General features: G+C 39.3%; 1 protein-coding gene across 1 annotated transcript in view; it reads left to right on the forward strand.

Annotated features, from left to right (window-relative positions):
* The window catches only part of TMC1 (transmembrane channel-like 1), a gene marked incomplete at its 5' end in the record, with an annotated part of 129,350 nt that overhangs the window by 113,587 nt on the left and 2,233 nt on the right, over window positions 1-13,530 (forward strand). The window contains 4 exon segments of the mRNA XM_008581725.1: window positions 468-707; window positions 5,186-5,311; window positions 8,947-9,025; window positions 9,131-9,182. Of these exon segments, the coding sequence (XP_008579947.1) occupies window positions 468-707; window positions 5,186-5,311; window positions 8,947-9,025; window positions 9,131-9,182 (497 nt within the window).

Below are 13,530 nucleotides of genomic sequence, written 5' to 3' on the forward strand. Positions count from 1 at the left end.
TCACACACACACACACACACACACACACACACACACACACAAAAAAAAAAAAAAAACCCGGGGGGGGGAAGAAGATATAACAACTACAATTTCTTTGAAGGTGTTACAACAAGCAAATGGAAAGGACATTCTTGGGTGGGAGGGGGGAGAGGGAGGAGGGAGGGAGGTTTTGGTGATGGGTCATAATAATCAACCACATTGTATATTGACAAAATAAAAAAAAAAGAGCATCGTTTCTATGAAAGAATTATGTATACAATACCTATAATAATGGGGGAAATGGTACAATGTGTACCATTGTAGAAGGAAATAGGTTAGGTTTATTTGTAAAAAGGGTTTTTGTGGTTGAAAGTGGCGATACATTTTCTGCCTTTGGAAAAGGGGTTTGATATAAAATAAACAGGTGCTGTGTGGCTGTGTTTTGAAGTAAAGACTCAACAGTGAGCAGAGCTCTGTTTTCTTTCCAGGATGGGCTCCTTCTTTGCTCCCAGCCTCCCCGGCATCAATATCCTTCGACTCCACACCTCCATGTACTTTCAGTGCTGGGCCGTGATGTGTTGCAACGTTCCCGAGGCCAGAGTCTTCAAAGCTTCCAGATCAAATAATTTCTACCTGGGCATGCTTTTGCTCATCCTCTTCCTGTCCACCATGCCGGTCTTGTACATGATCGTATCCCTCCCACCATCTTTTGATTGTGGCCCCTTCAGGTCTCTTGTCTTTGAAATTCGAATTGGGCAAAGTGTTCTTTCAGGGGTAGAGGTGGGAGTGGCCACTCCTTGTATAAGATAATTTTTTTTCTCCCAAACATTGGCATATTTAGTTGGTAGAAATGAGATTCTTTGGGTATTCAGGCTCATGATGTGACATGGAGATTCTTAGACAAATCCCATCTATTTTCTCACTTGGGAGCCATAAAAGGAAAAATAACTTAAGCTGCTCCAGGCTCTGTCTGGGTAAAATATACATGATGAATCTGACCTGTTTCCAAATTTGGGAATAGCCAAGAGCCAGGTTTGATCACGCTGGTTTAAGAGTTTTCGTGATGCTCGGCCATCACATCTGGGCATAGTCAGATGTTCCTCCTGCTGACGTGGACCACCACCTTGGAACAAAAATAAAGGAGATTGCCCCACATGTATTCTGGGGGATGGAATCATTATTAAATAAAAACGAGTATAAAGAGGATCATACAATTTGTGACCCCAAATCCTACATGTTATTAAAAAAATTAAGAATGTTCCTCATATATATTCTCCCCAAGTATCACTCAAGTCAGTAATCAAATGTCAAGAAGGATCTTTGATACACATTGGACTTTTCTACAGTTCTTCATAACAGAGTTCTCTTTACGACACATATCAGAAAGCAAATTCCTTGGGATCTGGGGGATAAGATCCCCTAAAGGGCCTTAGATCTACCACATTCCCCCCAGAATCCTGGCATGTTGAGGCACCTGGTTAGCATGCTTTTGAGCTATTTCTCCTTTTCCATGAAAGAAATGAGAATGTGAAAACATGGTGCTGTATGGCCACATATAATTTCCCATTTATGCTGCAGACCCAACTTATTTAATTAAAGTCAAAAAGCGTGTTGCCCGCAGACTAAGTATTTTCACTCTAATAATTTTCTGAATTATTGATTTACCAGAAAAGAAAGAAAATGTTAAGTCAGTTGATAGAGCAAAAACTAGCTGGAGTTCTGTCATACTCAGGAAACTGAGGTTAACAAGCCCTGTTTATTTCATTGTGTGTGTGCACGCACGTGCACATGTGCGCTGTTTCCAAGTGGGCTGAAATAAATAATGCAGACAGTGACATCTGAAGACTAAACATGAAATTACAGTCTCAAAGAAGACATTTGTCTTAATAAATCCTTAATAAATCCCATAGTCCAATGTTCAAGAGATAAGCTATTCAAAGATTTTAGGTAACTGCAAATTATCTGTACAAATTAATATCTAGGATAAGTTTCAGGTGTGCTTTTAACTTTTTAATTGGAAGTTGATCCTTCTCAGTAAAATGTAGTAAAGGACCTTAGCTGTCTGTAAGCGAAACCACACAATGTAAACACAGAACTGAGTAGTGGTTACACAGATGTATTCAAATTTAAAATACTACTGAGTTAGGCATGTACAATGATTGCACAATTTTAGCTTTTTAAGCCCTAACTCCTCTGGCTTTCTTTATGTCACACACTGAGTTACTCTGACTTTAAATGAAAAAAAAAAAAAGTTTGTATCTAAAGCATAGTATCTGACTTTGTTCCAGAATTTTCTAATTTGAAAATTTAGGCAAAATTACTGCCTATATGAGTAATATCACTATGTTGAATCAAGGAAATTCAAATATTTTAGTGGAATGCTGGGAAAAGGGTATCTCCATGCTATTTAGATAGCGAATTTTTTCCTGTCATTTTCCTAATTTTGGACCAAAAGAATGTTTAGTTTGTTTATTTGTTTTAACTCCAAATTTGAAAGGATTGTTCTGCTCTAGAAATGAGGTGAGAGAGCATGTGTTAGTAGGATCCTTATGGCTGGCTGTCCTGAGGAATTCTGAGTTTGGGGTGGTTTGCCTAGCCTGCCTGGCAAAGGTTGGCTGACCCTGTTTGGATCTTGGGTGGGCAGCAAATTGGCAAACATGAACGTGAAGTAGGTTAATGGAGACATCACAGCGATGGCCAGTTGATCTCAGGTGCAGGAATGTTTTCAGGTGAGATGGCTATAGTACATGCATCCATTCAGCAAAGCCATTGGATGGAATATTCTAGTTTATTCTGGTTTTATAAGACCTGGCTAGGGAGGGTCAATTTTCCAGGAAATTATTCCAATGGGCTAATAAATGGATTTACTTTAAATAGTTAAACAATTTAAAAACTCTTTCTTTGATGTCTAGATGAAGATAATTCTTCTAATTGTTCCATAACATTTCCTGACACTTGATGTTTTTCCCCATCTCTGCCAGTAATTCCAAGCAATTTGTAGTCCTCTAGGTTCTCACATACCTATCTCCCTGCTTACATTATGCAATTTTATTTTTTATGTATTTATCTTACTGCAAAGGTAGTATGTGTTTATCTTAAAAAATCAGAAAATCCTGGAGACATTTTAACATGAAAAACAAAAACAAAATAAAACAAAACAAAAAAACGCTGCCCATAATTCCAAAGGCCTGAAATAACAATTCTCAATGTTTTGTCATTTTATGATCTGATTTTCCTTTTATGCAGATTTATTTTTTAAGTAAGCAAGATCATACACTAGGTGTTTGTTTATTAGAGCTTTAAAGGCTAACATTATATTGTGACAATGTTATTACATTACTCATTTGCAATTGTACTTGCTGTGTTTATTTTCCTTAATAGTCTAGTTGACTTCTCGTGATTGAGGACAGAGTGATTTTATCTCTATGAGTCTGGGACACAGTAGTGTGCTGGTTGATAACTTGAGTTAATAAATGAGTAATGACCGCTTATTGGGCACAAAACACTTTAGGAGATGTAGGATAAATCCATGTACTAAGCATAGATTATGATCCTGGGGAACTTACAGTCCAGCTGGAAGATGCATCCTCATAGACTGTTCTAATCTAGAGTGGATGGAGCTATGCCCACAGGAGAACTATTGGCTAAGTGCAGTAGCATATCACTTGAGCGTATAGTCACAGACAACTGGAAAGGAATGCTGAGAATATCGTGAAATGGAACACTCTGGCTAACCTGGCAGCAGAAGGGATTGCCAGGGATTTGTAGATGCTTTTATAATTTGCGTATAATGAAGTGATCTGTACTTCTTTCTTTGGTAAGAAAACTGACCTGGAAAAAGGTATCCAAGAATCCTCAGAGACTCTAGTGACTTTGCAGTGGGTCACACTGGCTGCTAAGAAGACTTTTGTGGGTAGGAATAATTTTGTAAAATTCCAGTCCCCTCCCCCCACCACATTTGTCAGATGTAACCTGAGATGCTAGAGAAGGGAGGATTGATTGTCTTACCTCGTGGGTCCTCCTTGCCTACTCCTTACCCTGTATTCAGTATGGTTGGGGAGGGAAGAGTATGGTCACTTAGAATGGAATGATGAAGAAGAAACGTTACTAGAATAAGTTGATGTAATCTTAAATGATCTGTAAGCTTCATTCCCCCTTATGTATTATAGGTCTTGCAATTCATGTGTAGGTCTATATTTTGTGAAGTGAAACTTGTACCTCTGTCATCCAATGTCTCCTGTCAAAATACTTGTAGTCACTCTGTTGAAAGATAGCATTAGTTCGATCAGGAGAAAAAAAAATCTGATCTTGGAGAATGGGTCATGTTCATTAGTAGTTGAAAATGTTTAAAGATTGAGAAAAAGGAAAACCAAACATCATATTAAATGTTACACCCACCTTTATTCTTATAATACATACAATTTGGTGACGCACAACCCAAAATTTTTTCTGAAAATTACATCTTTTCATAGTAGAATCAATATGCATATAGAGCAGAAAAAAATAATTTGGCATAATGAATATTAGGTTATAATTCTGGGTATTCTATAGTCAGGACATTCTGCTGTAATTTGCCTAGTTTATTGAAGCTGATTCTCAACCTAATGGGTCTCAGAGGTGAAGTTAAGCTGGTATTGACTTGGGCCTGTCCAGGAAGAGAATGACTTAGAGGCAAAGGACTCAGCCTTCAGCGTGGTCATCTATTAACATCTCTGATGAAGGAGGTCTGGTGAAAGAGGCGATGAGAGCTATTACATGGAAAGACTTATTGGATTATTTGCAGATTTTATTCCATTAGTCTATTCCTTGTGCTCATTTCCAAGGCTGATTAAAAACTAAATACATTGTTTACTCAACCCAAGGAGAGCATTCTCCTACAAGAACAGCTGGCTAAAGGGCAGACTTATGAGCTATTTGCAAAATATTCTGCAAGAAAGATCTTGGAAAAACAGTTTTAAATAGTCTTCTCCTAATGCTGTGGTTCATTTCCTAACTGCCTTGACTTATGTGTTCGTGTTGGGATAACATCTCTCATATCTTATCTAGATATTGACAATATGAGGTCAAAGTATCAGTAGCTATAGCTAAACATCAGATTCCTAACCTCAAAGAGTACTAGACAGTACTTGAGAAAGATTTCTAGTTTTCCTGCTGTAACCATGGTTTTCCATATGTTTTAAATAAACTAACTTTCTTTTTTTTTCAGTGGCAAAAATCGGATGTTTGAAGTCATTGGAGAGACACTAGAGCATGATTTCCCAAGCTGGATGGCGAAGATCTTGAGACAGCTTTCCAACCCCGGGCTGGTCATTGCTGTCGTTTTGGTGATGGCGTATGTGCTTTCTCTCCTCATGGCTTTTGTAACATTCTTTCTGGCTCTGTTTAAGTTTCAGCTTTTTCAGGTTTCTTGTTCTCCCCAAGGGCTGTGCTGTAACCTAACCAAATTCAGTACTGATTACATGGTGGAGAGGCTGAAATTCATGAGCCATGTTCTGATCCTATTGGATGTAATTCACAGCCATCTGCATCTGCCTTTGCCTCCCTAGGATTATAAGATTTGTTCCCAAGTAACCAAAATAATTATCAGTAAACAGCTAAAGCAAGGGAAACATAAACGCTAAATGCTAAATCTAATCAGCACGTTGAGCTTCCCCACACGACCTGGCCCCTACTTCTTGTTCCATAAAGCAGATGGCTGTGAATATACAGAAATGATGAACCTCTGGTTAATATTCCCCTTGGGGGCACTGTAGGCTGCATTTTAGGGCTGAGGGCTGAAGGGGTCTTAAAAATTGCTCTTAGACTTGTGTCAATAACTGTGTGTCCATGATGATAGAATCAGAAAATTGGAGGGTCTTGGAAAGATCCCTTCATATCCCGTCAAAGTCGGAAGTGATTTCCAACAGGGAACGTGGCAAGAGACTTTTGTTCCCATAGAGCTTTCATTGGCTTCTGACTGTTGGTGCCCACAGATAAACTCACCTTGTAAGTAAAACTACATGCTTGCTGTTAAAGCCAAGACAAGTACCCTTGGCCTTCCTTTCAACCCCCAGCCCCTCCTAAGTCAAAAGTCTGGAACTGCCACTACTCTTGGTCAAGGACACTTCCAGGGACACTTTAGGAACAAAATTAATGCAAAGGGTTGAGTTTGCTTAAAGTTAAAATGAAGAAATCACAGGGGAAAAACTCCTAATGGTTTGAAGTAAATGAGCAGGGTTTCTGACCCAGTTATTGTTATTGTTAGGACCATCATGGTCATTGTTGCAGTCACAGCCACATAAGGTAATTTTATAAATTAAGAAACTAACTTACAGGAGTAATGTGATTCCCCCAGGTGAGAAAGATAGTGAAATGGTCACAGTAGGATTTAAACAAGATCCTTAGACAGTAAATCTTTATACCACAACACCTCACTCCTTTATACCACAGCACCTTCTATGAGGGAGAGCTAAGAACCTGTAGGGATAATTACAAAACAGCAAGACAGACTGCTGTTAGACATTACAGATCATGGGGTGGTATTAAGAATCAGACAGTAAATCTCTGGCACAGATGTGCTAGAAAATGACCTGCCGAATGCAGCATGTTTCACCAGATGGCCCTTGAAGTGATCATTTTCTTTCTCCACATTTTTATGACAGGTACAGTGGCTTCCGAGAGCATGTTAATAAGTATGCTGTGACCTTTGAGAGTCAAGGTCCTTAGTGGTATAAATGAGATCTTGCTTAAAACACACACACACAACATACATGTCAGATTTTACTATATTCTTAATTTATTAAGAGACAGATTTGGGGGCCGGCCCGGTGGCGCACTGCTATAGTGCACCGCTTGGGAAGCGCGGCGGCGCTCCCACCGAGGGTTCGGATCCCACATACAGACCGGTTCCTGCTCACTGGCTGAGCGAGGTGCAGGAGCAACACCGAGGGTTGCGATCCCGTTGCCGGTCCCCGGTCCGGTACAGGGGCGACACTGAGGGTTGCGATCCTTTGCCGGACACGGAAAAAGACAAAAAAAAAAAAAATAAGAGACAGATTTGTTTTTAAGGCGTAACATTGTTCGAGTGCCCCTATCTAAAGATTTAATAGACTGTCTCAAGAGTATGGAAAAAGAAGTAATGCTGCCTTTATCCCAGGGACTATCCATTCATTGACCCGTTTAATTCCAGCAATATCCTTAAGAAATTGGCTTCATTAATCATATTATCCATAGGACATAGAAGATCTGCATGCAATCAAGTGGCTAATCAATGGAATTCAGCCTCATATCTTCTTATTCCCACTACTTATTTCCTCCACCCATTTGCATCACTGGAGTTTAGGATCGGTGGGAATGTCAGGACTGGAAGCCACTTGTCAGGGATGGTGTAGACCCAGAACCAGTGCACGTCTTTTAAATGGCCAGATAGTAGATATTTTAGGCCAAGAGGCAAAATTGAGGATCTCATTACATAACCATTAAAAGATGTAAAAACCATTCTTAGCTCATGGGCCATACCAAACAGTCTGAGAGCCAGATTTGGCCTGGAGGTCATAGTTTGGAATAGACAGCCTGGAGGAGAGCTGGGTCATATGAGTGTCAGATATATGTCCTAAAATGTTGAGGTTTTGATGTAAAACCCAAATTTCAGCTTATTGCTGATTTGATTGTTTCAAATCCTGAGGTCTCATCTTCTACTTTATGAGGCCCATACAGTTGGCTTGGCTTTTTATTGACTTTAATTGGAGAATGTTACAAGCATTTTGAATTTCCCCAATGGATCATATTAAATCAGCTTGGATAGTGTGTGGCTATCTGAGCAAAGTTCAGGTTAGTTCTCTGCAGGCAATTTCATTCCTTTGGAGACTAAAAAATGATTTGCGGGGAGTACTTATTTAAGGTGCATTGCAAGGCAGGAAAAAAGTGGTGGATAAATAGAGAATTCCACAACTATAAATGACTTGTGAGATCTTTGAGTTCATCCTCCAAATCAAGTGACTTTTTAAAGAAAATGCTTCTAATATATACACACACACACACACACACTCACACACACGCAAGTATTCAGCACCTATATGATGCCAGATATTACCCCAGATGCTTTCATGTATGTAATTTCAGTCAAACTCCCATCAGTCACATAAGAGATAAACAAATCCAGCTAAATCATATCAGTAATTATGTTACTAGCAGCAGATGGCTCATAAAGATTATTATCTGGCATGTTGGTGAGTAGAGGAAATTTGTTCACTATCAAGTTATTTGCAACAAAGAACAATATCAGTTATCTTTTTTTACTGTGTTTTTTCCCTTTATTCATTTTGCGTTCATTGAAGATGAGCGTATTTATTTTTATAGAATTGTATGGCCAGAATTTGCTCTTCCTTGAAATGTAAATGTCGTTTTAAATCCAAGAATATTCCTTTATAAAATGTTTTCTTTTTGAGGGAGAGAGAAATGCAAACACTGTATCCATGAAAAAAAAAATCCATGTTAACTAACTATGCCCATGAGGATTATATTCTTAGTTGTAAAGGCCAGAGGAAGCAATTTAAGGCAGAAAGTCATTTTCCTTTTTATTAGATGTGTTCTCTAAACTTTTGTAGAGCTTCCATATTCTTGGGTGCCATTGCCATCAATTTAAAAAATTACTTTTAATTATAATTTAAACTAATTTTTAATACATTTTCCAGGAGAAACAAATATTAGACAGTGTGGAATAGTGGTCAGAGCTTAGGGCTGTGGATGAGGAGCCTTTGGGTCCAACTTTCCAGCTTCAGCCCAGTCACTGTGTAATTCCAAATGCATTTCTTTACCTACCTCTCTAGACCTCAGTTTTTATCTACAACAGATGAGTTTTAGAGTAAAAAATATCTTAATGTGCACTGCCATGCTAACATTCTATGATTTAGTTAATGCAAATTTAAGAAGAATCCTGAGGAACTAACAAGTACCATCAATTTTATTATTTTTTTAAAAAAAATTTAGTTTGACCATCTATTATCTCAATGCTACTGCCAAGGGCCAGAAGTCAGCAAATCTGGATCTCAAAAAGAAGATGAAACAGGTAGGATACACTGTATTTCATAGAAAGACTGTCTTTATTAATGTCAAGGAGTAGAAAACACCAGGAAATCTAATTTTCTTCTTTTATCCTTTTTTTATTGTGTAGCAAGCCTTGGAGAACAAAATGCGAAACAAGAAAATGGCAGCTGCGCGAGCAGGTTGGAGAAACGTTTATGTGTGCAATTTGTATTTTTCTACCAACAGTACATCCTTCCTTTGTGTTTTTTCTGCAAATGGGGCATTTGATGGAAAGTGGTATTATTGTCCTGTGAAAATTGTTCCCCATCCTAACCATTTGATTAAGCCGTCCACCTTTTTGCTCCTTCTCAGGCAACACATCTGGGGGATCTGGTTGTTTTCTAGTGGGAGAACAAAAAGGAAATCAGGAATGTAAACTTAGCAGTAGTAATAAAAGAAATGACTTTGAAAATTGACAAAAGATGAAGAAAACACTCATATCCTCACATATTTATGGCAGACACAAATGCCGAGTCTCTCCTGCTCATTTTGACTATTTTTATACATAGAAGGGTACACTGGGAAGATCCCAACTGGGGCCTCAGAGCTCGCGCCTGTGGGTTGCCAGAAGCCTTTTCTAATCCATTAACCTTTTTTTTTTTTTTTTTCCTTTTTGTCTTTTTTCATGTCCGGCAACGGACTGCAACCCTCAGTGTCGTGCCCGTACCGGACTGGGACCGGCAACGGGATCGCAACCCTCGGTGCTGCGCCCGCCCCTCGCTCAGCCAGTGAGCGGGAACCGGTCTGTATGTGGGATCCGAACCCTCGGTGGGAGCACCGCCGCACTCCCAAGCGGCGCACTGTAGCAGTGCGCCACCGGGCCGGCCCAAACCTTTCTTTTTTTAACCTCCTTAATTTTTAAAATATTAGAATAAATAAGACTCCTATTTGCCAAAATTCGTGATATGCTTTGAGTTCCCCATGGAAAAGTGATACCTAAGAACCTTGATGAGAATTTTTCTCCACTTCTTTTTCCTCATTGCTAATTTTAAAACTTTTTATATTAGGAGGACTTCCACACTCCCCCCACCCCATCCCCCACCCCGGCCATAAATAATAATAATCTCAACTCAAATTGGTTTAATTAAAAAAGATAAAGTTATCAGTCCACACAAATGAACATGGAAGTGGTGTGTATGGCATCAAGACACTTTTTATCCTAATTTTAGAACATGGTCAGGGCTAAGCCCATTCATCTGTGAATCTCTCAAGACTAACCTCTTTTCATGTTGGCTGACTTTCATGGCAGCAGGGGTGGATACAGCAACTTTCAATGTCATGTCCTTAGACTGTGATACTAAGAAAATGTGATTTGGAGCAGCTCCCTTGGAAGAACAAGGGAACTTCTTTCCTGGAAGTCCCCCAGTGTCTCCTCCTTTCAGATTGGCCCAAATGGGTCATGTGTCCACCTCTGAACCACTTGCCATGTCTTGTTGGTAGAGCCACCCTTGGAGCTGGGATTGATCAGTTTCCCTGAAACACATGAAAGGCACTGGGGAGAGTACATCTACCTAAGAGAAGGGAAAAGGTGGCCCCAGCAGCATGTGTTCAAGACATTGTAATGTTGCTTTCTTTTGCTTACTTGTTTTATTGGTTTGTTTTGTTTTGTTTCCCCTTCCTCTCTAGCATGCAGAAGTGTAAGGTCAATTGCTGGGTGCTGTAATGGAATGACTATAGTAACTTAGTTATCACTAGTGTTGGTATAAAACATTTCATTTTTATCAACGTTACATGTGTGCATAATTTAGTTACATAATTCTACAATGTTTATTACATAAGACTGTTGTGAGGCCCCCTCCCACAAGAAATGCACGTACATGCCACTCGTGCAGAAAAGGGCAGTTTATTCACTCTAGCTGGCCAGCGTCCGTCTCCCAAGGAGCAACCAAGGAAGAACGACATCGGGCTTTGGTCTTCTAGGGTTTTTAAAGACAAAAACTACATCCGTTGGCACATGGGTTTGTCCGGGTGCACAAAGCAAGCTAGGGAGCTGGGTCACAGAAGCCAAGAATGAGCCGTTCGAGCAATCAAGCATACAAGGTTTCATTGTGTATGGTTCCTGTTCCCATGTAATAATTCACTGTGTATGGCTCCTGTTTCTATGCAATTGTTTTTTGTTTCTATGACAAAGTCAATGGTTTCTCATGCAGGGTTGGGGGGTAGTCTGCAGGTCAGGCGGGGGGCAAAATGGAGTTACTTAGGTTAAGCGAGCAATTCTACAGAAGCAGATAGTGTACATTATGAGGGTATAGGGAGCTCTATTTCAAAACAGCATCTCCTTGCCTCCTGTGCCATTGTGCCCTCTCGCCATCCCCAACCTCACACACCTCACTACCCAGAGACACTCTCAACTCTTTTAGTTGATTCTTTAGGTATTTATCTCCAAATTGCATATTTTTGTTGCAATTTCTTGACTTTTTCATTTTAAGTATTACCTATTAAAATTACTAACTACAGTGGAGATAAGAATTAGGCTCTTTTTTAAATGTTTGCCCCAATCTTTGTACACATTCTGCCTGTATAGTTACATTATTACTTTGGTTAGGTCAATATACATTATTACATGTAACGTTTTCGTGGCTGAGCTATGTAGTAAACTATGACTACTTGTGCATACTTTTTAATTTTCTCAGGATTCATAATTTTCTCTTTTTGAACATTTTCTTACTTTTCTATGTATTTATCAGTGATTCAGTCTCTAAATCTCTGCTATTTGTTGAATTATACTCTCAATATATTAGACGTATTGGGTTTTCTACGCATTTCACTTACTTGGAGAAATCTTTCCCAGAATCTTCTGAGCTTCTCCAATGTCAGCTGGTTCCTTTTATGTCTGATGTACGACTGCCATCCTTTGATTTTTTTTCCTCATGGCCTTCCAGAAGTATCTTTGTCACTCCATCCTGTTTTGGATATCCTGCTATCCACTCTTCTTCACTTCCATTTTTTTGGGTTGCTCACGTTTTAGGGAAGAAAGGAAACATGAGATAAATTTTCTGAGATCTTACATATCTGAGTCTTTCTTTTACCCTTCCTTTCAACTGATAGTTTGAGCATAGAAAAAACACACCTAGTTAGATTAAAAACAATATTTCTTCTAGATTCTAGAATTGCTAATGGGAAGTCTAAAGATATTCTGATTCTCGATCTTTCTTGAATGACTTGTAGTTTTGACTGTTTTACTTACCTGGACAGTTGTAGAATCTACTTTTTATCTCCAGTGTTCTGAATTTCATGATGATGTGTCTTGTGTGGATCTATTTTTGCTCCTTGTGTATTCATCAGGGGGCCCTTTCACTCTGGAAACATGCTCTTCAGTTGCAGGGAATTTTCTTGAATTGTTTGTTGATAATTTCTTTCCCCCCATTTTCTCTGTGGCATTCCTATTATTTGAATATTGGGCCTCTTAGATTAGTTCATCGATTTTCTTACTTTTCTTTCTTACACTTTTTTTTTGGTCACTTTGCTTTATGCATAAATATTTCTTTCACTTTAATTTTCAGTATTTCTGTTGGCTCTTTTTACTTCTGCTATCATAATTTTAATTTCCACAAGCTGTTTTGTTCTCTAATTGTCCTTTTTATTTAAATAGCATCCTGTTTTTGTGTAATGGCTGCAGAGGCATGTTTTGTCTTTATGTGAATATTAATAACTTTTGAAGTTTCTTTGCATTTTATAGTTTCTGTTTTCTCTAAGCTACTTTGTTCTTTTTTTCCCCCTCCCAATTGGTCTCTGTTAAAGCCTTTTCTCAGCTTTGTGATCCTTGGTGCTCACCTCATATTTCAGGGTGGGATTCAAGGTGGGTTTGGAAGCTTTAAGCGTGTGGGTAGGACTTGTGGACAGATCTTCACTGGAGGGATCTCCTGGGCTATTTGATGAACCCCCATGTGGGTATCTGGGATTTTCCTCTTGGGCTGATCAGATTCCACAGAAAAGTCACTTCCATACTTCCAGCTGGAGAGCAGAGGGTTTGCCAAGCAAAACTGCAGCACCTGAGTGAAAAAGAGGGCACAGGTCCCGGCGTTCAGCCCATAAATGCTCACTGAAGCCCATGTTTTCACTATGGTACTCCTCATAGTCTTCTAGCCATGAACATTTCTGTTTTACTCTTTCTAAAAAATATTCTTCCAGTCTTCTGCCAGGATAAAGAAGGGGGCAGTGACCATTTGTGCCAAGTGGAGGAGTGGATCTGGGCCTCTGCCTGCTTCTTAGAAGGACAGCTAAAGCTTCTTCTTCGTGTTGGTGCTTCACTTCTAGAGGTGTGGAAGTTACCTGTTGCTGTTAATTCCTGAGCCTTTTGGAGATGTTTCTGTATAAATTATGTTGCTTCCTGTCTTTTCCCTCTGCTGGCTTAGCATTTCAATTTGTTAGAATTAAGTCACTTATCAGTAATTTGTCTGCTTTCCAGCTTCTCAAATTTCATCATTGTGGTTTCCTTTCCTGCTTGCTTCTTGCTTCTCTTCTCCCCCTCCCCCCAACCCCCCACCA

Source organism: Galeopterus variegatus, unplaced genomic scaffold (assembly GCF_000696425.1).
Source record: "Galeopterus variegatus unplaced genomic scaffold, G_variegatus-3.0.2 Scaffold2445, whole genome shotgun sequence".
Lineage (NCBI taxonomy): Eukaryota > Metazoa > Chordata > Mammalia > Dermoptera > Cynocephalidae > Galeopterus > Galeopterus variegatus.